The sequence below is a fragment of the Apodemus sylvaticus genome, chromosome 21, assembly GCF_947179515.1.
Source record: "Apodemus sylvaticus chromosome 21, mApoSyl1.1, whole genome shotgun sequence".
Taxonomy (NCBI): Eukaryota; Metazoa; Chordata; class Mammalia; order Rodentia; family Muridae; genus Apodemus; species Apodemus sylvaticus.
The window spans coordinates 45,335,084-45,359,584 of NC_067492.1; the positions used below are offsets into that span (position 1 = coordinate 45,335,084).

At 42.7% G+C, this 24,501-nt stretch overlaps 2 protein-coding genes and 1 pseudogene across 3 annotated transcripts in view; 1 reads left to right on the forward strand and 2 right to left on the reverse strand.

Annotated features, from left to right (window-relative positions):
- The window catches only part of LOC127672155 (transmembrane protein 184C-like), a 250,674-nt gene that overhangs the window by 198,432 nt on the left and 27,741 nt on the right, over positions 1-24,501 (reverse strand). The window contains exon 1 of one of the 2 annotated variants that reach the window (XM_052167387.1): positions 15,036-15,169. The exons of the other annotated variant lie outside the window; for it this stretch is intronic. The gene's annotated coding sequence lies outside the window, so the exon portion shown is untranslated. Of the gene's footprint in view, positions 1-15,035; positions 15,170-24,501 lie in introns of those variants that run through there. 2 annotated transcript variants of the gene reach the window in all.
- Positions 1-24,501, forward strand: part of LOC127672158 (protein arginine N-methyltransferase 9-like) — a 231,974-nt pseudogene that overhangs the window by 41,777 nt on the left and 165,696 nt on the right.
- Positions 1,276-22,842, reverse strand: LOC127672076 (transmembrane protein 184C-like). Its single transcript, XM_052167288.1, has 11 exons — positions 22,678-22,842; positions 15,547-15,638; positions 11,878-12,006; positions 11,739-11,775; positions 9,912-10,117; positions 8,230-8,304; positions 6,883-6,976; positions 4,956-5,068; positions 3,334-3,433; positions 2,749-2,920; positions 1,276-2,246 (listed from the first exon to the last, which is right to left on the reverse strand). The coding sequence occupies exons 1-11, from the start codon at positions 22,840-22,842 to the stop codon at positions 1,807-1,809; spliced, it is 1,623 nt and encodes a 540-aa protein (XP_052023248.1). The 3' UTR covers positions 1,276-1,806.

Genomic DNA, 24,501 nt, shown 5'->3' on the forward strand with positions numbered 1-24,501 from the left:
GTATTAATATGGTTCTGCATTACACCTCACTGCTGGGGTGTTGAGACACTGCTTGGGGAGATAAAATGCATGGGTGCTAGGCTATGTTCCTTCATCACTGCCACTGGGGTGTGGGGCTTCTGAGACTCTCTGACACACCAATGAGAGGAGGCAAAATGTAGACTAAGATGGGGGCTTCAGTCCACGTATCTTGGGGTGAGAAATAGCTAGGAACCACAAGGAGTTGGGAATGAGGGCCAGGGAGCCAGCAATGAGCCCAGGGCAAGGGATCTGCCTTAGCTCAGGTTATCAAGAGTGTAACAAAGACCTCCTCATGGTGGTTCTTGATCAAAGACAGTCCTTGCTTGTCCAAAGTGTTTATTCATGGTGCAAAGGGTACATACACCTTACTCAGGGTGGCCTAGAGATTAAATAGACATTCCTTTTACAGGAAGAAATGTGTGGTAAGGGAAGCTCATTGGCTGAGCCCTCCTGCTAGCCCATCTAGATACCTCACTAGCATGGAGAACTCTGGGCTGTTTGCTTCGTGACCAGTTGTCATGGTCCTCTAGTGGGGTGTAATCGCTATGTACCTCAGGACAGGAATTGAGTTCAAGTACCTACTGGTCTAAATTATGAGAATTGTCAGGGTTCTTAATCTGCTCGTTCTTACCACTTTTTCTGTCTGGTGACATGGTTTCACTTGCCCCACATATTAAGAATCTGCTTAAAGAGTAAAACACAACTAGATACTGGTGGTGCATACCTTTAATCCCAGCATGTGGGAGGCAGACCTGAGTTTTAGGCCAGCCTGGTCTACAAAGTGAGTTCTTGTAGTGGCTAATAATTAAGAAAGAGTGCTGTCCCGCCAGGCCTCTGCACCAAGTGCCGGCGTGTCTCCTTCAGGTCAGCTCTCACCACTAAGCCAATGTCTTCCAGCTAACTCTCACAGCATCCCAGCTGTGTTTCCTCTCCTCCATAGACTCTGTAAATGGCAGAGTCCCTCGCTCCTGCCCAGGACCCACTCCTTCCAAGTATCTAGTAAAGCATGACTCTTAAACTTGAATAGTTAACCAAATATATTTATGTATATAAAACTCCCAATTACATAATGCCAATTTACAATGATAAAGTCTTATCCCAATATTTCTAACCTCTCCAAAACACCAGAAATATGTCTGAAAGCATCTCCCTCACTCTTTGCTCATGTGGTTCCCCCAAGCTTCCCTCCTCTCCCTCCCTCCCTCCCTCCCTCCCTCCCTCCCTCTCTCTCCTCCCTCCCTCTCTGTCTGTCTCTCTCTCGCCCTCCCCTCACTTCTGCTAGCCCCTCCTCCTCCTCCTCCAATCACTGGCCTCAAACTCCCTCAATGTGAATGGATAGGAAGTATCTTGCAACAAGTTCTAAGGCAACCATGGATATATAGGAGAAACCTTGCCTCGAGGGGAAAAAAAATAAGACACGTAAGAGTTTTATGAGTTTAAAAGCAGTATAATTATGTAAAGTTAAATGGCACATGATTAGGATTAGATTAAATTCAATTAATTCAAATTTTCAGTCCAGAGCATTACATTCATGCAGTGGTATGAAGCATTGATTTTTTTTTTAAATGTGTGTCTGTTTGATAAATTCAAGAGCATCTGCTAAAGTTGTTACCTACTGTCTGAATATATGATATCCTAACAGTTTAAGAAAGCAAAAGCTTAGGAAATTTAAATATCATTTGTGAGATATAAAATATATACAAATATATGTGCATATTACTGTTATATGTCTATCTATTTTTAGCCTATCTTAAAATTTAAACTGTACAGGACGATGTGGCAGCTTTAAGGGTCCATGGATGAATCAGACAGCTCCTGCAGTGATTCCAACATGTCAATCACGGAATTATCAGAAGGCTCTGATGAAAATAACCCTTGTAAGGAAACTGTTTCTATAAGGTATTGAAAGCTGAGATCGGGAATCTCCATCTGGTCTTCTGGGATATTAATTGTGATATATTGATCAGATTCAACAAGCTTTAGTTGTGTTTTGTGGATGTCATGTGTGCTATCTTGTCCTCTTACAAGAAGCTTCTGCTCTTCTTCTGGGAAATGGCTCTGTGATGTAACTCTGTGTCCAAAACCTTGGTATAGGCCCACTGTGGAGGGTGGCTTTGAAAAGTCAGAAGATGTTTCTTCTGAAGAGCAGGAAAGAAGGCTTGAATGTTCTTTATGATGTTGGTCTCCAGAAAAAAATTTTTTTGGATAACCTCGCATTGTCCTCCCTTTAAGACAACAGAACCTTATTAACCAAAAGTTATTTTTACCATTTTTTCACACATGATTCTATAAATAGCTCCCCCTACCCCCTATCTCCTTTAATTTGAAGAGCCTACATCATGGTACTGCTATGATATGATTTTATTTCTTAAATAAGTACTGAATGGTCATGGCAGGAGAAATATAATAACCCACATATTGGGGCTGAGGAGACATCTGTGAATTGCTGGCCCCACAAACATGAAGCAACTGAGTTTAATCCTACTGACAGATAACAAGCGGGGCATGGTTTTGTGTATTGCTCACAGTAAGAGAAGGAGGGTCTCTGGGGCTCTCCGGCCAAGCATCCTAGCTGAGATCTGTGAGCTCTAGGAAAGTGAGACTCTGTTCCACAACCCAACCTGAACAGCTCCTGAGAAAACCACACCAGAGGTTCATCTGAGGTCCCCACACGCACACACACACACACACACACACACACACACACACACTCAGCCTGTTACTTACCGACTCGACTAACTTGGTCGGAAATATCCTCTCTAACATCCGAAATATCCCACATTGCGAGGAAGGATTCAAAGCAGGAGCCTTTCTCCCCTTCGTGGATATAGGGTTTATAGGAGAAAGTATAATGATGGGCAATTGCGGCCAAAAACATCTCAATAGATATGATGAAATCCTAAAAAACATCAACAAAAACATCATGCATCTTTTGGTTAAATCTAGTTTTCCAAACTAATAAATGTTTAAAAGTTATTTAGGGTGTCGACATTTTTTTTTAAGTTCCAGACTTAAAAATTCATTTTCAATACTTTTTTTCTCTTTAAAACATGATGAGCCAAGATTTACATTTCTTTTGCATCCCTCAGTCAAGTATTTCTCAATGCTACCCAAGGAGTGAAAGGTATCATGCAGATAGAAGTGAACAAACAACAAAATAATAGTATCTATAGCTCGCTTCTCTAGGGTTCCTGCACTACAGAATTGGACAACAGTCTCGTCCCACTGTTTGCATGTTGTTCAGGGGCAATACTGCATCAAATGGCTCAACAAACAATACAATTCCCAGAGTTGAGACATGGCTCTACATACCTGCAGGCCCGTGGCCACAGCTTCTGCACCTTGCCATTCCCAGGTCCGTTTTTCTGAAATAACTCCCACTTTCACCAAAAGGGCAATAAGAACTCCTTGCCTATGAGTCAAGGAAATGAGTGTCAGTGCCACATCTGAACCCTGGAATGACTGGTGGTTACAAATCTGCAACAGGGGCATGCTGGGAGGTGTGTCAGAGGGTAAAGCGCTGGCAGCAGGAGTCTGAGGACCCGAGTGAGAACCCCAGCCTAGGTAAGGCTGGCCATGGGCAGCACACACTAGTGCTCCTGAGGGGATCAGGGAGGTGGGAAGAGACTGCAGGGCAGCAAGCCTGAGGTGTGCAGAGGAGCAATTCTAAGACCCTGTCTCAAATGAAGGGCAAGGGCTGAAGCCCTAAGTTGTCCTCTGAGCTCAGCATGCACAGATGGCCTGTATATGTCACCACTCACACAATAAACACGGCATATCATACATGAAAAGATTAGAAAATATGCACCTAGAACCAGTGAAGGCCTCAGAGTACACCCTAGGACTCCATACTAGCCTGCCTTCAGGGCATAGTCCCAAACAAGTTGTGTTTATATTAAATAGACTCCCTTGCCTTGTGAATTAGTTCTACTAGCTTCCTAAGATGAATTTCATTACACATTCTCACAACTTCTTCATTTGGTTTAAATATCCTTTTTTTGCTTTGAAGCCATGTACAAATTATTAGATTCTAAATTCTAACAGCCTGTAAGTAATGGTCTGATACTCAAGTGTGTTCACATGTATTAATTACTAGGATTTTATCATTCATTCATTCATTCATTCATTCATTCATTCATATATAGGGCTTTTCCATATAACCACAGTTGCTTTAGAACTTGCCGAGCTGACCAACCTGACCACAAACTCAGAGATCTGGCTGGCTCTACCTCCCAAGCGCTGATATTAAAGTTGTGCGCACCATCTCCTGGCACAGGACTAGCTTTTAAAAGAGGTAAAGAGCCAGGCAGTGGTGGCGCACGCTTGTAATCCCAGAATTCTGGGAGGCAGAGGCAGGTGGATTTCTGAGTTGAAGGCCAGTCTGGTCTACAGAGTGACTTCCAGGACAGCCAGGGCTATACAGAGAAACTCTGTCTTGAAAAAAACCAAATCCAAAAAAGCCAAAAAAAAGAAAGAAAGAAAGAAAGAAAGAAAGAAAGAAAGAAAGAAAGAAAGAAAGAAAGAAAGAAAGAAAGAAAGAAAGAAAGAAAGAAAGAAAGAAAGAAAGAAAGAAAGAAAGAAAGAAAGAAAGAAAGAAAGGAAGGAAGGAAGGAAGGAAGGAAGGAAGGAAGGAAGGAAGGAAGGAAGGAAGGGGGGGAGAGAGAGAGAGAGAGAGAGAGAGAAAAAAAGAAAGAAAGAAAGAAAGAAAGAAAGAAAGAAAGAAAGAAAGAAAGAAAGAAAGAAAGAAAGAAAGAAAGAAAGAAAGAAAGAAAGAGGTAAAGAATGGCATTTTAGGTCACTTCCTGTCCTAACACTTCTTTCGTCTGTAGCTTCTCCTACCTCATACTCATATTATCTTCAAACACTCTCTTACTCAATAGCTTTATTTACTGGTACTGATAAAATAAAATCATTTATGAGAAAGCAATACTTACCAAAAAGTCACGAAGACCACGAGTTTCACACAAAGAAACTTGCCAACAGGATTTATAGGCTTAAGCTCTTCCTTCAGGGCCTTGTAAAATAGAATCAGGCAGTACAGGGCGAACTAGAAACAAAAGCAACACTCAACAAACACTGTGCTGGAGGAAGAGGTCACAGAACTGCTGAACCCAAGCCAGAGCCTGCTCTACGGTAATGTTCTGGGCAGAATGACTGCCAATTACACAATGGTTTTAGAGTAAAACAGCCTTCCATATTTCCTGCCGATGCATAGAAGTGAAATTTGTCCAGAGAGAGATATGTAACATTTTCCCTGGAACTCAAGGAAAGAAAAAAACAACAACAATGGAACCAAAAAAAAAAAAAAAAAAAGAAAAGAAAAAGCAAAGACATCAGTTATGCTTCTAAACGCAAACTACCACTGCTTTTATAAAGATTTGGGTACTTTTATTAGTAAGTCTCTTGCATAATATTTACACAACATACACACCCAGTTTATTTAATTTAATTAATTAATTAGTTTGGATTTTCGAGACAGTGTCTCACTATGTAACCTTGGCTGTCCTGGAACTCACTTTGTAGACCAGGCAGACCTTAAATTCACAGAGACCTCATGTCTCTGTCTCCCAAGTGCTGTAATTAAAGGCATGCACCACCACTGCCCAGATCATGCAGTTTATAAGTCAACACTAAATAAATACAGTTTCAATACAATTCTGACCATCAAATCTGCCTCATACAAACACATTTCCTTAAGAGGAGTACATTAGTCCATATTATCCAAACGCCTACACTACAGCTGTGGCTCAGTGGCAGAGTGCCCACCCAACATGCAGGAGGCCCTAGATTCTAGGTATCGAACTGCTGAAGAAAAGTCCTCGGGACACCAAGCATGAAGCCATTTCGTAGTACCTATGAACTGCCTACCCTCATTCTGGGATCAAACCAGAGCTGTGTATGCTAGGCAAACGCTCCACTAGAGATGTTCCATAAGTCCTAAACTAATTTCCAGTAACTGTCATGAATTGGAATCAAAGTTTGTTGCCCAATCTTTTTGACCTGAAAGTAGCTGACTTCTGTGTATGTTTCATAGGGTTTCCTCTTAGTAACAGTCTAAATGCCAACGGGAAGATGAAACTATGTCCATCTAGTTCAGAGTGTTTGTTATAAAGTCCTTCACATCCAAGGCAAAAGTACTTCTATTTCTTTAGAATACATTGCCAGTAAACGGTCTATGATCATGAAGATGACCATGAGGAAGGAAGGCCCTGGAGACATGTCCCACTCATCTTCACTATAAACTTCTATTTTTGGTGTTTTGAGACGGGGTTTCTGCTGGGCAGTGGTAGTGCATACCTTTAATCCCAGCACTTGGGAGGCAGAGGCAGGTGGATTTCTGAGTTCTAGGCCAGCCTGGTCTAGAGAGTAAGTTCCAGGACAGTCAGGGTTGCACAGAGAAACCCTATCTCAGAAAACAAAAACCCGGAAAGCAAAAACAAAAACAAAAACAAAAACAAAAACGAGATGGTATTTCTCTGTGCAGCTCTGGCTGTCCTGGAACTCACTCTGCAGACTGGCCTTGAGCTCACAGAAATCTGCCTGCTTCCACCTCTCAAGTGCTGGGACCAAAGACGTGTGTCACCATGGCCCATCACATTTTTCCATTTTTATTTAAACTCCTGTCCTATCATATGCCATTTAGACTTTTTCGTCTTACTGAATGGGTCTCTATTAGGTTTTATTTAGAAAGCATATTTATTTAATATGTACCTTGCATAAAGGTACATATAAAAGCTTCCTCATATTCTATATAAAAATTAAAAAAAAATATTTCTCTAAAGAAATAGTGCCTGATAGTATTTAGAAACTAAAAATTCAGAAACCAATTTAATACAATTAAGAATATGATTATTCACTTACCAGTTGTGACAAGTTGTTTATTATAACAAGGTATGTCCAAGGATTGGAGAAAGAAAAGTTTCCTTCATGGTATAGTCCAAGGATTTCACATGCCCTGAAAAGTGGCAAAAATCAGACAACTTCATGACTAACCAAGCAGAACCATATCTTACTGTGTATCCTTTAGAAACTGAGTTTTTATTTTATGTGTATGAGTATGCTGCCTGCATATATACCTGTGCATGGTGTGCACGCAGTGCCCTGTGGCCTGAAAGAGCATTGAACACTGGAGGTAGCAGATAGCTGTGAGCAGCCATGGAAACCAAAGAGCTCTTAACCATGCAAGCCCTCCAGCACTAAACACATATGTAAGGGACCGCTGCACCACTGCTTAAAATTTACCATCAGTTTATTTTAGAAAGCCTGTGGATTAGAAAGCCTATAAAGTATGAACTGAGAACCATTAAGTCTGAGAATAGTCATTATCTTCCTAATTCTGGAAAGCGTGATTGATAAACATGACTGCAGTTCACTCTTTCCTGTAAATTATCTTGGAGGTAAATATTTAAAGGGCCAGATCCCTTTCACCCATGGACATTTTACCACAAGCACTAAGTTACATGCTCACCCTATTTCTAACAGCAAAGAAATAAATTACTTCCATAAATGATTCTGGTTCACTAACAAGGTAAAGAGTTCAACTGCTTTCTTCACATGGCTTTCTTTTATTTTGTTAGTTACACAATACAACATCTAACAGACAAGCACAGAAACTGACATTCTGGGATTTTTAGGGAAAAAATTCCCAGGCGGTTTGATTATACCTCACATTTTGACTTTAGTTTTTGTGTCTGTTTAAGATCTGCTTGCCTCTGCCTCCTGAGTGCTGGAATTAAATGTGTGCAATAGTTAAACAATGTGTTAATAAACTCTTAAATTAACAACAACACTAAAGATAAATCTGTGTGAGTAACCCAACTGAAGGAGGGTTGTTTTTTGTTTTTTTGTTAGGGTTTTACAGCATGGTCTCAGAGGTGAGAATCTTGTGGTAATTCTTGCACTATTTGCCAGCTTTTATACATGTGGTTTTATAGCAGACCAGACTCTCACTGTTAATCAACACTTTTCTACTTGTTATTCCCATATAATAGGTTCTTAAAGACAGGACCCAGGCTGGCCTTAAACATCAGCTCTCCTCCCTCTACCTTCAAGTGCTACCACTCTTTGCCTTGAACTTGGTTTCTGTGGTGCTGGGGCTTAAACGCAGAGCTTTGTGCATACAACACAAACACTATTCACTGAGTTACATTCCTAGGCGTGTAGCATGAAGACAAAATGAAAAAAAAAGGAAAGGCAAGTCACACTTACAGGGCAGTGACGGTGGTGATTGGTCTGGCCACGGTGTACTGCAGCACTCCTAGCTTGCACCGAAAGAGCAGCGTTCTGTAAAGACAAGAGAAAACAGCATCTCAGCTATCCCTTGTCCCTTTGACAAATGACATCAACTCTATTGAGTTCTGCCAACTTTGTTCTAAAAGACAGGAGGGTATGAATACGGATGGCAACAAGGGAACCTGAGGTCCATTTTGTAATTATTTAAGAACTTTATATCTCTGAAAGACCTCACCCTCCCGCACCTCCACTATAGTGCAACACAGAACAAACTGAAGACAATGGGACCTTGGTCGTTTCCTATCTACTACTCCGACCACAATCACCTCAAATCCCAGCCCAAGTGATCCAAATCTGTGAGTCAAACAAGCCCTATCATCTCAGGATTTTGCCAGTGATGGAAAGCTGACTAACAGCTCCAGGAGAAAACCTGAGGCCCAGATGAACTGCTCCCTTGTGCACTCACAAGTGGACGGCATCATGCAGTTGTCTTTGCTTGACAGCAGGCGTACCTGCTAGATGACTTTCTTACCCTAATGACTGCACCCTCAAACTGAGAGCCAATGCTAACCCTGTTCCCTGTAAGTGGCTTCTCTCAGTTTCTATCACAGCACTCAGGTAACGAACTGAAGTTCTTTGTGCAGAACTTGCAATCTTAAACTTTTGCTTTAAGAATTTTGTTTTAAAACTTTTCAGTGGCCCATACTTTTAACCACCGCACTCAGGAGGTAGAGGCAGGTGGATCTCTGAGAGTTGGAATCCAGCCTGGTCTACAGAGCCACTCCAGGACAACCAATATTACACCACCCCGAAAATAGAAAAAGAAAAACCAACTAACCAAAAAAACCTCACTTTTTAATAAAAAACATTTTTTTAAAAAATTATTTTATTTGTATGAGTATATTGTAGCTGTCAGACAAACCAGAAGAGGCCATCAGATCCCATTACAGATGGTTGTGAGCCACCATGTGGTTGCTGGGAATTGAACGCAGGACTTCTGGAAGAGCAGTCGGTGCACTTACCCACTGAGCCATCCTTCTAGCCCCACTTTTTTAAAAAGGCGTATTTATGTTACTTTGTGTTTGAATGCTCTGCCTGCACTTGTCTATGTCTCTGTGTGCATCCACACGCATGTCTGCCGGAGTCCCCGACACTGGGGTTAGGGATGGCTTGAGTGGCTAAGAGTCACTCCCTTGGGGCTGGGATGTTAACCTGGCACCTTGCAGGAGCAGCAAGCAGTCTTAACCCAGAGCCACCTCTCCAGCCTTTCAGTAAGTGACACAGGCTTACTCACCTTCCTTTACTGTCACACAGGAAGAGAACACAGCTTTTAATTGCCTTTGTTTCTTGTCATATATTGTCTTCCCAGCTAATCTAGGTTGTTTAACTAGATTATGTACAAGATGTGCAGGTGCCAATTCCCAAGTGTAAAGAAGATGATGACTAAGTATCTTCTAAGGATTTCTTCTGCATACGTTGACAAACATTTCATCGAGTGAGCAATGAAAAAATAAAACCAACCCCCTCCCAACATGTATAAAATGTATTTCGTTCTCTCTCTAACTGTGCCTGTTGCTTTGGCTGCGTTCACAACACTGCCAAGCAGAGAGCTGACTGATATTTAGCAATTCTGCTTCTATTGAGTAAGCCATACTTACTCTCCCATTGCCCATGGTGGACAGCAGCACAGTGGAGGGAGGTGGTTTTGCTGATCTTTAGCTTCCAGGTGTAGTATCAAGTTTGGGAATCGGATTGTCAGATAGTTGATAAGGAACATCATGAAGCTATAGATGGCATAAGCTTTGTAACATTCCCTACAGGTGTCCACGTAGATTGCTATTTTGGGATATTTCAAAGCCACCCACTGTGGAGAAGCAAAGATGTTGAAGAAGATCAGTTGCCAGAATAACATTTCTACTCAATTCCACTCAAACTATAATACTGAGGATTAGTCAACGCAAGGCTGTCTTCCATCACTGAGCTACAGCCCAGGTCCTGCAAACATGCTTTCAAGTGTAATAAAGCATCTTTGATACAGTTAAACAAAAACATAAGTATTTGGCATGAATAATGAATGTAAAATGAAAAGTTAGATGAGTTCTCAGAAATAATTTGAAATTAAGAAGCATGACCACAGAAAAAGCCACTGAAGACATTGTTTCTTTTTGGTGTTTTTTTGAAACAGAGGCTACATACAATGGTTGTTCTGAAACTCACAAAATAGACCAGACTGGCCTCCAACTCAGTTCTACCTGAGTGCTGGGATTAAAGGCATGCACCACGTCATCTGGCTGAAGACATTTTTTTGTGTATCTAATTGCCACAGTAGCTGTATCTGCTATGGAAAGTTCCCCTAACCATTTTTCTTCATCCTCCTCTTCTTTTGGCATGAATAAAAGTTAGTGACTAACAAATGTGATAGCAACCAATCAGCATTCTTATCAGAAACTACAAACATGGGTTCAGCTAACCCCATAGAGACCAAACTGGCCTTGAACTCAAAGAGATCCTCTTACCTATTTGAAGCACCAATATTCTATCAGGTGTCATAAGTCACCTACGGATGACCGTAAGTATAGGAGAGATGGATCTTGTTCATATTATGATGATACCCATTTTATATGAGGGACCTGAGCATCAGCACATTTTGGTGGCTCTGATGGGGAGGAATTCCCTTGTGGCGACCTAGTGCTGCAGGTAACTAATGATACTACAATCATTAAAAGATTAAGAGCCAGTAATCTGAAAATGTAAGCAACTGAGCGTGGAGAACAGCTACACACTAAAAATATTTAAGATATTTGCGTTTTTCTTCATAATCATATTTTACCTTTCTTAGTAACATTAAAAAACATGTGAACTTGGCCATTTGTAATGGAGAACACATTTAATCCCAGCACTTAGAGGAGACAGAGGGAGGAGGCTCTCTCTGAGTTCTGTGTTAACCTGGTCTACATACTGAGTTCCAAAATAGCCAGAACTACATAGTGAGGGCCTGCCTCAAAAAAATACAAAACAGCCAGGTTTTAGTTGAGTACACCTTTAATCCTAGTACTCAGGTAGAGGCAGGTGGATCTCAAAGCCAGCGTGGTTTACAGAGTAAGTTCCAGGACAGCCAGGGCTATACAGAACACTGTTTTGAAAACAAAAAACAAAACAAAACAAAAGCAAACAAAAAAGTAAACTAAAATAGTGAAACAACATTCACTGTTAATCTGTCTTTGCCAATATTGTGTGCTTACTACTTTATTCAGCATTCTCTAGAAGGCATACTTAAATGCCATAAAATTCTTTAGATTTGGGTTTTTCGAGACAGGGTTTCTCTGTGTAGCCCTGGCTGTCCTGGAACTCACTCTGTAGACCAGGCTGGCCTCGAACTCAGAAATCTGCCTGCCTCTGCCTCCCAAGTGCTGGGATTACAGGCATGCGCCACCACGCGCAGCTTGCCATAAAATTCTTAATGAAATATAATAAAATATACGTACACTATCCAGACTGTATATTGGGACCATCCAAAGGATTCTATGGAAAGTAAAACATAAAAAAATTTTAATGTTTGTTTAAGAATTAAGTCAGTCAATACCAGTATTCTATTACTGTCTTAGCAATAGGTTAGGAGTTGACCTTATAATCGGTTTTTGAAGTTTGGGTTGTGTGTAATGTGCCACATGTTGAAGGATCCCACACATGGACACGGGGATGGTCATCAGCACGAATATGCCAGCAATGAACCATGGCTTTGTGTACGAGAACCTGAAAAACAGAACAAACAAGAAAACAAAACCCACATTTGTTTACATTTTGATATTAAAATTATAAAGATCAATATTTGTATTTCTTAAATTTTCAATGATTAGTAATACTCTTTGGTTATTTCCCAAATAATTAGTAACAATTTAAAAAACAAAATATTAACTTTTTAAACAATTATATGTATCTGTGCATGTGAGAGCGGCGGCTTCTGCTGAAGTGAGAAGTGGGAGGGTCCTGGACTCCTTGGAGGCTGAGGCAGACTGAGCTCTGCGCTCTGCTTCAGGACAGCCAGAGCCACACACTGAGCCCCTGCCTCACCAAAGAGCCCTCCTTAACAAGCACATCACTGCAAGATCTTTGCCCATTCCTAGTGTGTTATTTACTCTTTATATTGACTCTTGCTTGCTGTTTATATGTGAGGGGCTGAGTGCTAACCAGGCACACAGCCCATGTGTCCCCAGAGTGCCATTAGGAAGAAAGTTTCACGTCTCTCCTCCAGGTATGAGCTCTTAGCACATTGTCAATCTGGGGACTTGCCTCTGCCTCAGTGTACTCATCAATATAAAAGGACACATTTCTATATTCTAAGAGGATTAAATGCCTGAATAGTTACATTAAAAAATTAAAGCTATCTTGGGGATAAGCTCTAGTTAATTCCTCTAACCTCAAAAATAAACCACTCAACTCAAAGCTTCCCTTACCCCTGGCCCTCTCTACCTATGTCCTCTCATTTCTCAGTCTCCTCCAAAGTCAAAAATCTTCCAAATTCATTTATTCTCTGATTCTATATTTCTAGCACACATTCCTACTTAAACAATTCTGTTCTGGCTTAGGCCCTTCCAGCTGCAGTGAAATCACTAAGCTCCCCCATGGCCTTCCTACTTGTGAGGAGCGACAGATAGAGTGGCAAGTATGGACACTTCAAATGTTCCCCCTAAAACCTTCCCCACCCGGTGTTTAGTTCATTGACTCTCTCTGTAATTCCTGTGAAATATTGGTGCCGGATCCTTGCTATTCCTTCTGTCCTTAAACTCAAGTGTTCTTTGAACTTTGGACACTGTGTCAAGTCTGACCACTAGTAACTAGGCTGGGCTCTCCTCATTCATATGTTGAAACTAAACCCCTAATGCAAGTGGCCATATTTGGAGATAAGACTGGCAGGAAGGGACATAGGTGAGATGAGGTCATAGTCTCAGGGAAAATGATCTCAAAAAGAGGTGTTTCAGCCCTGTGGGGATCGAGCAAGAACACAGCCATCTGCAACCTGACAACCTTCCTCAGAGTGAAACCCCACTCAGCCCCATGATATTCGATTCCAAAATAGTTTTCTGACTGTAAAAACACGAATTTCCATTGAAGCACTGTTTATGACTGATATAATACAAACACACACACACACACACACACACACACACACATTAAATGTGTGCTTTTCTGTGTGTGAGTGCTGGTATGCAGGTGTAGAAGTCTGAGGATACCACTGGGGAGGTCAGCTCTCTCCTTCCACCTTGAAGCAGGCTCTCTTGCTTCTACTATCTGGCTGGTGAGCTTATAAGCAGTTCTGTTTCCATCTTCCATCTTGCCATAGACACTACTCACACTGCTTACAGATATGGATCAGGTGGTCAGGCTTGCATGCCTAAGGCTTTTCCTGGTGAGCCCCCTCCACAGGCCAGGCTATGTGATTTCTTATGGCAGACAGAGTAGACTAAAAGGATCCCACCATCCATCTGTACTGTTATTTACTGTATTCCGAGGAATATTAAGTGAGGAAATTTCATTTAAATTAAGATTGCTAGACCTAAATTTGGATGGACAAATCTCAAATTGCATAAAAACACAACAAATGAAAACATTTAATGTCTTATTATAATACACTTAAATATCTATATGGATTATAAACAAAAATTTAATGAACAAAAAGATCCTACAAATATGTTTAGACACACTAATTAAAATATTTTCCACAATCAAGGGGGGGCATCTACCTGGTCTGCCATAACTCTTCCAAAATAACTGTTTCTCAATAAAAGTATTTTCTGGTTATTATGAATTGTTAATTCTAAGTTTCCACTTTACAGATATATTATAGTTATAGGTTAGGTATCTAGATTGTACACTTGACATCAGCAAAGTGGGCCAGAGAGACGCCTCAGCAGGTAAGGTGCTTGTCTCCAACACTGATGGCCTCAGCTCAATCCTTTGCACTCATTATGATGAAAGGGCAGAACTGACTCCCCAAGCTGTGCACGTTCAGACCTCCACAACATTCTCAGGTATTATTAACAAATATTATTTTTTAAAAATATAATACTACTCTTTTATATATATACAAGGTACACACAGGAGAGGCTTGTAAAATTTTTGCTTTGATTAAGGAGTAACTTCAGGTCTGGAATGAAGCTCATTTGGTAGAATGCTTGCCTAAAATGAACAGAGCCCTGGGTTCAATCCCTGTGTTGAATAAACAGAATCATGGATACACTTGTAATCGGAGCACTGAGAAGGTGGACATAGAAGCATCATTCTAGGCTATAAAGCGAAATCCAGAACAGCCTGGTCTACATGAGACTTTATCTCATTAAAGAAAGAAAACATGTCACTTCGAAGGGAAAGGTAATTAGCAAAGTCAACTTTTTTGTTTGTTTGTTTTGTTTTTTCGAGACAGGGTTTCTCTATATAGCCCTGGCTGTCCTGGAACTCACTCTGTACACCAGGCTGGCCTCAAACTCTGAAATCTGCCTGCCTCTGCCTCTGCCTCCCAGGTGCTGGGATTAAAGGCATGTGTCACCACTGCCCGGCTAGCAATGTCAATTTAACAAGAATCTTTGGGTTCCAGCAAGTCAACTAAAAGTTTATAAAACCCAGAATATAGTTTCAAGGTAGTTAGATCTGGTCAAGCCCAATACTTGCATAACAGATCTCAAGATTTCAAGAATAAAGTTCTTTCTGGGGCTGATGGATATTGGGTAAGCAGCCCACCATCGTAAGCAGGTGCATTAACAATTTTTTTCTCTACCCGGACCTACCTCCAGTGGTAGCGGCTAAATAAAACCAGACAGGTTGGTTTAATGTCCGAAGATGAAATGTTTTTCAGGCCTCAAGCATTAGAAGGCAGACAAAACCCACTGTCAACCAGCTAAGAAAGGGTGGCGGTGCAGGACCCTCTTACCTTCGGTTTTTGAAATTGCCCAATACAAATAGGATCAGCTACCAGAAGAGCAGCTATGTAAAGGAGTACCAGCAGGGGTCGGACCCATCTCCTCCAGTTATTTCTATTAAAGCCCTAAGGCATTTTTAGGAACAAAATTTGTTTAAACTGCCGAGTCTACGAACTAAATCAAGACTTTGGCAAGTTCTCTTTTTCAGTTGTCTTCTCCACAGGCGCCCTATAGGGAAAGATCTAGTGGCCGCTGGCGCCACGATCTCGGGTTGCTCTGTGCTTGCGGCTGCTGCAGTGGTGGCCGTTCGGGATGCTCGCAGGTGCAGGCTGCATCCTTGCCAGCCAACCCGCATGCACCCGGTGCCACCGCGCCTCACCTGCCCAGAATCTCGGTTGCATCATGACCCCGAGGACAGTCGGGGTAACCGGGGGATTCTGGGCACTCGGGGTCTGAGCTGCATCTGGTACCCTACCAGCCCTCTCTCTGCTTCCTGCTCTGGCAGGCTAGTCTGGGCCCCCGGAAGTCCCGACCCAAAACTTCCTCACTCACTCAGTCTGAACCTCCAAGGGAGAGGAACTCATTTTCAGAAGTCAAATCCACTTCCTTTTCCTTTCAGAGGCTAACAGCCAATGATTTGCGCTGAGTTTCAAGTTGAGCTAACCTTGTCCTACAGCGCAAAGCATTGTGATTGGTCAGCTATGGAGGAGGGCGTGACTGTAACCTAGGTTACCTAAAGGGCGTGGCAAGGGTTGAGGAGCTAGAGAAGGATTTCTGGTATCTCTAATTTACCTCCTATTAGAGGTGCCCTAAGAGTGCTCCGGAAGTTGTAGGAACTGGGGACGTTTCAGAAACACCTGCTACATTCCTGAGACTTTATCGAAAGAAAAGTCGAAGTGAGGTGCAATCACTATGGAGCAGAATTGAAATAAGAGTCCCGACTAGACACATGAGCGCTGTCTATATTGTCATTTTTTGAAATCAAATACTAACTTTACCCATTTCGTATGAGTAGATCTGCAGAAAACTACTGAGTAGCAACGGGCAGTTTTCCATTTCACAGATGAGAAAAGTCTCAACTGATTAATTTGTCCAAATTTGACCTATTAAGTAATAGAGCTGTTTTCTCTGACTTTGGACTCTGCTTGATGTTTAAATATTTGCCATCACCTGCAACGACGGGAATTCTGCCTATTATCCATCTGGGCACAATGCCGTTGGCCAGAGTCTCACTGTATATAGATGAAATCACATATCCCTCAGTTACCAGAGCCTGGAGTCTGACATCTGCAGGCTTTCTTCTGTGATCTACATTTTGCAAATTTCCTTAAAGCGGCTGTAGGACTTTAGTTTGGTCTACACTATAAGTTAAAATAGTTGGTTTTAAGGAAATTCCTGACCATTAGTGAAGTCTTGGTATACTTTTAAAATTGAGAAAATTAGGGAAAATTCTTGCATTACAACTTATCACTACTACTTATATCTTGGCAAATGGAAGTCTTTTTAGGTGGGCTTGTTTCTGTGTGTCCAGCCACACTCTTGCTGCTGCTGAGTCTTCCACATTCCTTCTGATAGGGAACCAATTTTTACATAATTTCTGAAATCTATTTACACACACACACACACACACACAAGCAAGCAAGCAGGACAACAGAGGGATCTCTTAGAATAGTGAACAGAACACAGGTTGTCAGCTTGAATCCAGGATTTGACCTCAAGTCATTCTTTTCGCTGTTCCCAGATATCCCTTCTCCCAAGAACCCCTCTTCAAGCTGGGGCTGGTCCTTGGCACTCTAGCATGAACCTTCATGCTTAGAACTTAAATGTTCCTCTATTTCTCTTAGAAAAGTTAAAATTCTTGAACCATTAAGAATGACTATTAGCTAGAAGGTAGTGGCACACACCTTTAAGAGGCAGGCACATCTCTTTGAGGTCAAGGTCAGACTGGTCTAAAGAGAGAGTTCTTGGCCAGCCAAGGCTCAGCTTCCTGACCCTCTAGGCAGTGTTGGGGTAGGTTCCCTCTATACCACTCGGGTATATATCCAAAGGATGACCGTATACCACATGGAAATTTTTCTCAACTACGTTCACAGCAGCTTCATTCATAATAGCCAGAGACTGGACACAACCTAGATGTTCCTCGACAGAAGAACAGATAAAGGAAATGTGGTACATTTACATCATGGAGTATCTATCACTCAGCTGTTAAAAACAATGACATCAGGAAATCTCCAAGCAAGTGGATGGAACTAGAAAAGATCATCTTCAGTGAGGTAACCCAGACCTAGAAACACAAACATGGCTTATGCTCATTTATAAGTGGACGTAAGCCAATAGAACATGGGATAACAGTGCTACAGTCCACAGTCCCAAAGAGGCTGTGACAGGCGGGGCCGAGGTGGGAAAGTGAATCTCACTGAGAAGGAGAAACAGAACAGACATTACAGGTGGACAAGGTGAGGAAGTGGGGTGTGGGGCATGTGTGGGGTTGGGATCTGGATGGGGATTGGGGATGGGAACTGGAGGATTCAGGTTTGGGGAAGCTGTGGAAAGGAAAGAGTACTGGATTTTGTTTTTGAGTTTTGTGTTTAGACCACTGAGATAAATATTTAAATTGCTGTTGCCCTCACCCTCAAATGTGTGTCACCAGAGCTGCGGGATTCTGGACTGTCGTGCTCTCTAGTTTCCTCAAAAGAAAAGTGACAGAGTGTCTTCTGCCACCCAAGAGATTTCAGTAATGATGGTGATTAGCTATGGTGGAGGAAATACTGTGAAGGTGCACACAACCTGTGCAGTAAAAAATTACCTCATGTAAAAGTCATTGCTCCCCAGAGGAGCTTTCCAGTCAGTTATCTGACAGGGAAGCTCCCTTCCTTCCCTTCCCTTTGCTCTGCCCTCTCCCCTCCCTTCCCTCTCCCTTTTCCTTTGGTCCTCCCCACCCCCACCTCTTGTATCTCAGGCTGACCTCCAACTTGCTACATCACTAAGGTTGACCTTGAACTCTCTGACCATTTCCTGTCTCCTGAGTACTGGGATTACAGGCCTGAAGTATCCAGGGCAGTTTATGCAGGGCTGAGATTTAAACGTGGTGCTTCATGTACTCTGGGCGACTACTCTACCAACTGGGTACTTCATAACCAGCCCAGTTCTTATTTATTTCCACCAACATGTTTTGTTTTCAGATCAGTTTAAGTGACACTTCTGAAGAATCAAAGTGCAGGCTAAAAGGAATGAAAATGACAGCCCCCTTGTGTGTGTGTGTGTGTGTGAGTGTGTGTGTGTGTGTGTGTGTGTGTGTCTGTGTTTGCCTCTGGGGGGCAGTGGGGGGCTGGAATTGCAGATTTGTGCCATCATATCTGACTTGGGAAAAACACTAGTAACTTCAAATAATAGAAATTGTATTACCTAGAAAAGTCAAGAGAAAATTTTTTGTGGCAAGGCAGATGATTCTGGATATTTTATAAATAGTGAAAAATAGAAAAGTAATACTGAAACATTTTTACAGTTTTAAATAAAAATTCAATATTAATTGTACATTGCATGCCAAACTGTGATGATCCCCAAACAAATCTTAGTCCTGCTTATGTACCTCCCACCTGCATGTGATCAAGCACATTGGAGCAGTTGAGTAAGTCACACTTGGTGGGGTGTAAAGGTCCATGATTCACTGAAGAATGATTCCCCAGACTCAAATAGCAGGTAAACGAAAAGTGTTTTTTATTCTGCAGAATCTGGGAATGCTGGGATCTCCCATTCTGTAGATAGGTGTGGCACTGAAGAAGGAGCTGAGATTCTACATCTGGATGGTAGGCAACAGAAGAGAACTAGTTTGAGTTTCTGAGACCTCAAAGCCCACCCCTAGTAACACACTTCCTCCAACAAGGCCACACATCCCAGTAGTGCCACTACTTGTGAGCCTATGGGACCATTTTTATTCAAACCAACACAGGTGCTCCATCCCCAAATATCATGTTCTTTCCTCAAGAGAGCACTTTGATGCTTCCTTCCCAGAAGGGATCCTGCTGTGTGGTTCAGACCACAAAAGGAGGAGAAGGGCACGTGTTACCTTCAGTATAAAAGACTGTCACTGTGTGAATCTGAATCCTCAGCTTTGATTGTTTGTTCCATAGCTGGTAGTGCTATTTGTTGGGGGACCTGTGGAGCCTCCCTGGTAGAGGCAGGTCATAGAGGATGACCTTTGAAGGTTATACCTGCTGCGGGTTCCTGCCTTACCCTGTGCTGTCCCCACCACACACTTCTGATGCCATGAACTAAGCTGTTCTTCCATGCCTTCTGTGCCCTGATTGTTGGAAACCCTCAGACTGTGAACCAAAATAAGTCTGCTCTGAAGTGAGTTCTGTCATGCTTCACAGTCACAGTAGGGGCAAAAATGGCTGAGAGAGCCTCCCAGAACCTCTTCCTTCACTCTGGCAAGCCATGTTGACTAAAGTGGGTGCCTCTGCACGGGGAGTGGTCAAGAACTGGCATTTCCTTCACATAACATGGAGGAAAGAATTTATTTTATTCTCTCTCTCTCTCTCTCTCTCTCTCTCTCTCTCTCTCTCTCTCTCCCTCTCTCTCTCTCTGATCTGCATGAATACACATCCATCACGTGTGTGCCTGCTGCCCATGCAGGACTGAAGAGGACATCAGATTCCCTGGAACTAGAGTTATGAATGGTCGTGAGCTGTTGTGTGGTTACCAGGAGCTAAACCTAAGTTCTCTGGAAGAGCAGCCAGTGTTCTGCTCTTATTTGCCATCTCCTCAGCCCTACAGGAAACAATTTAGAAAGTTGGAAAGGAGGGGCACAAGTGTGGACTTTCCCCAAATGGTGCCAGAGAAAAGCATTGGTAAAGGTAGTGCCCCTGTGTCTACACTGCTTTAATGGCTGTTTCCTGTCAGCTACTGAAGAGCAGAGACACAGAAACAAACAAGTAGCAACATTCCTGGACCAGATTATCCAGAGGGACAGTGGATACAGATGTAAAAAGTAGCCTGATACAGAAGGACCCAACATCAGAATGGAAAGTGTGTAGGGAAGTCATTAGTTGGCCGAGGATGGAAGGCTTCAAGGTTTGGTCCTACATGCAGCTGGAGTAGTTTGAGTGATGAATGTCCCCCAAAGGCCTGTGTGTTGAAAGGCTTGGTCTCTAGGATGGTGGGAAATGGAGGCAGGGCCTTAGGTCTCTGGGGGCAAGCTCTCAAATTAGCCCCTTCCTCTATCTTTTGCTTCTTGACCAGGAGATTAACTGTTTTCTGTCCCTTGTGTATCTGGCTGTAGTTGACCAATGCCTAATGTCCTAAAATTTATGAGTTTACCCAATGTGAGCTAAAATAGTAAACTTGAAAACCAGAATGAATTGCATCTCTCTGTCTGTCTCTGCCTGTCTTTCTCTCTGTCTGTCTCTCTCACACACACACTACAATTGGAGGATAGAGGGACACTTTGAGCCAATGTGGCAAAGTTGCTTCTTTGTTCTCCACTCCTGAAAATATCACATGAACCAAGAATCATCTTAACAGAAGTGAGGCCATATAACCTGAAGGGAGATCTGACAAATAATCTCAAAGGTACAGTCACCTTAGGCTTGTCAAGGAAACATTATCAGGGTAAAAAGAAATAGTCACACTTTGTGTTATTGTCAGACCATTGTTTTTGAATGAACACTAATTGCCACACAATCCTAAACATGATTTCCACCTAATGTATTCACAATTCCAGCTAAAAACTCATGCTAAATTATATCAAGTGAGTAGAGAAGAATTCAAAGCCAGGGCTGTTCACAAAGGGTGCAGACTCACCAATTATTTCAGCCATCCTCATGACTGGTTTCCACCAGCTCAGCTTCATTGAACTGAATGGCCATTGACACTCAGGCCTTCCCTCGATAGGCTCAGCTTTGCATAGTTGGTCACCTTGCCAGCATAGAAATGTCTACCTCAAAAAGCAGTTAAAAGTCACTGGAAGGGAGCTGCTGACCCATTTGAATTCATTACATTTGAATTTCAGCTGTACTGCCACTGCCTTTTTAAAAAGTGTGATTCAGTATGACAGATGTCGTGAAATCAGGGCTGTGTGCTTCTGGAAAGAGCACAAGAGTGACAATATATAGATCTGAAGTTTACAGTAACCTCAAGCCGACCACACTGACCATGAGGCAAGGCTGCATCCATTCCAGACATATTTCTATGGAAGAGATGAAGCAAAGCAGAGAGAGACAGACAGACAGAGAGAGAGAGAGAGAGAGAGAGAGAGAGAGAGAGAGAGAGAGAGAGAGAATTTTGACCTTGATAATAAGTAGACTTCTGTGGAAGAATATGTAATACCCCCAAGTTTGGTGGGCCAGTTTCTTTCCAATAATAGTTCATCTCTAATATTTCTAATAATGAGCTATTTGCTAAGCTAGTTCATATTGCATTATTTATATATTGTCTTTATTCAGGATTTAGAGCATTTTCACTTTACGGAGAGATTGTAATTTTTGTATTCAGATTATTTTAAGGTTGAGAAATTTAATGGTTTTGTGCTTTTGTGTGTTGTGGGGTATGTGTGTGCATGTGTGATGTGTGAGTGTGTGTGTGCATGTGTGCATGTGTGGGCAGGGACATGTGTGCATGTGTGTTTGGGTGTGCATGTGTGTGAGTGTGTGTGGGGGGGACTCATCTTCATCTTCTGACACCTTTATGACACTATTGTGACTCAAAATTTTAGTGATTGGAACAGGGTAGCATAATGGTTGTTTATATTTTACATCTAAAATCTACCCAATGGAGCAGCTTTTAAAAGACTGGAACTGCATCAGGCAAACCCAGTTCAACTCAATATGCTTGGCATGGTGATTTATACGAGCATGCTCAGTGTTTGTTAGTCTTGGTGGATAAGTAACTTCTAAAAAGAAAACTATTTTTACCCCTCTCTTCAATCCCTCACTGTCTCCCCCTCCTCAGTCTCTCTCCCTGTCTGCCTATCTCTCCTCCCCCTGCCCCCACTCTCTGCCAGGTACAGGCATCCCAGCACACATGTGGAGGTCAGAGGACCGGATCGGTGCCAACCACTGCCTTCCACTCTGTTTGAGGCAGTGTCTCTTGTTTTCTTTTTCTTTTCTAAAGGAAACATCAAATTCAATTTATAGAAGCACAACCTGGAATTAACTGCAAGAACAATGGGAAAACCAACTCTGCAAAGCTCAAGGCGTTCACAGTGGCTGGAGGGCTGGAGGAAGGGAACATGGCATTTAGCTGGAGAGCTTGTAAGATACTTGCAAATGAACTTTGAGGGCGGAGGGGTCAGAGTGCGTGTGAGCATCTCTGTGAGTATACTGTACATCTCTAAGAGGCAAAGACTCCACTTTGCTACACAGGATCCATCTTCTGTCTCAGCCAGTTCTCAATGGAAGGGTGACCCCGTCTCATTTCCAACACCACCTCCCCTGTCAGAGCATAGGGCTGCTCTGTTTTGCGGATTTATCTGTCTCTTCATATGTCTCCCATCAGTCTCTGTCATCATCACAGCTTTGCCCACATCTCCCAGAATCATATTTAAATGGTGAACGCAGGCGTGTAGTCCACCTCCGAGCTCTGGGTCAATTCTCAGCTTCACATAAGTTCGCTCATCCAAGCTGATCCCGATGAGATCCATGGAGTCTTCTGTGGTTATTGGTAATCTGTTGCTCATCTATGTCATCCATCATGTTTGGATCTCTTGTTATATGGTGAATGCACCAGGCTTGCTTCTCTGAGACCTTCTGGGGTGTCTCCTATTTCTGTCTCATGTCTTGATGTAGTACTGGTATCAAAAGTGGATACTACTGTGTTCCTGAGGTTGAAACTCAGGTCTTCAGTTGGAGCAGCACATAGTTTACCCACTAGGCCATCTCCTCAGTCAGCCCCCAAATGCCTTTGGAAGTATGAAATGTAGTGATCTTGGAAAGCTCACTGCATACTGGCAAACAGACCCAATAGAGCTACTGGGAGGAAACACTGGAAACCCCAGGTGCCTGGCCAAGATTGGTAATTGATAGCTCTAGGGCTTTAGGGAAGATATGTCTCTGAGCCTCTGTTTTCTTCTCTGTAAAATGGAAACAGGTAAGGCAGCAATCTTGAAAAGCTGAGATAAGCTTTCAGTGACAACTTTAGTACAGTTGTTATATTCTAAGTACTGATAACTCAATGATCTTCTTCACATAGTGGGGGTCTTTGTTCACCACTGTACGTTCTTCTGAAACTGCTCCACCCTTTCTTATCTAGATGGAACAACAGGAGTAAACATGATCCTGTGCAACCCAAGAGCCTGCTCACCGAGTCCTTTTCTCAGGATTTCCTGGACTAGGCACCAAGAGACAGAGCTAGGAGCCTCTCTCTTTGCAATGTAGCTGAAGGAGTTACTGAGGTAGAGACTGGGAGTTGCCAGCAGTGTCCTCTGCAGTGGGACAGGCCAGTTTCTAGGGTGACGAGTAAGGGAGAAGAAAGCAGGGGAGACGCACCCACGAGACCTGGGTGCTGTTTGAGTTCTCATTTCTTGTCCTCAATTCCATGACAACCCCAGGATGCTTACAAGGGATTCCTTTGCAATAAGCTGTGTATGATGTTCTGCTCTGGATGCTTGGTTGGGCTGTGAATTATGTTCTATGCATGGTTCTGAGTTATGGTAAGAAGAGATTTATAAAGACAGAGGGAGACTAAGACAATCACCATGTTTGAATTGTGGGTGAGCCTCTATTTGTTCCTGACTTTGAGGCCAGCCTGGTCTACAGAGGGAGTTCCAATGTACCTAGGGCTCACATGGAGAAACCCTCTCTAGAAAACGAGGAGGAGGAGGGGGGAAGAGTGGGAGGAAGAAGAAGAGGGGGAAGAAGAAAAAGGAGGAGGAGGAGGAGGAAGAGGAGGAGGTGGAGGAAGAGGAGGAAGAAGAGGACGGAAAGAAAACCCTGGCTACACTGCCTGGACTGGCTTTGGTTAAAGGCGAATCATAGAATGAAGAGTTAGCTCTATGAAAGAGAAGCACTGTGAGTTACACAAATCGAGAAGTTTAATAAATCATGCAGAATTGGAATGAATTGGCCATAGTCTACCATAAGAAGTGGTGGCTAAGCGTACTTTCCCTCTTCCTGACAGACCAGCTGATTACCAACCAGCAGAAGCGGCTCCTTTCTGTCCAGCCAGGTCCTTGGCTGCAGAGCACAGAGCAGGCGCAGAGCAGATGCCCTGTAGCCCGCATGCGTGCCCAGCATGCCTTCACAACTTGTATCTCTAGCTTGCTTTCCCAGCCCATGGGAGCAGCTGGGTACTATTGGCTCCTTAGACTTTTCTGCAAACTGTAACAGTCCCTCCTGCC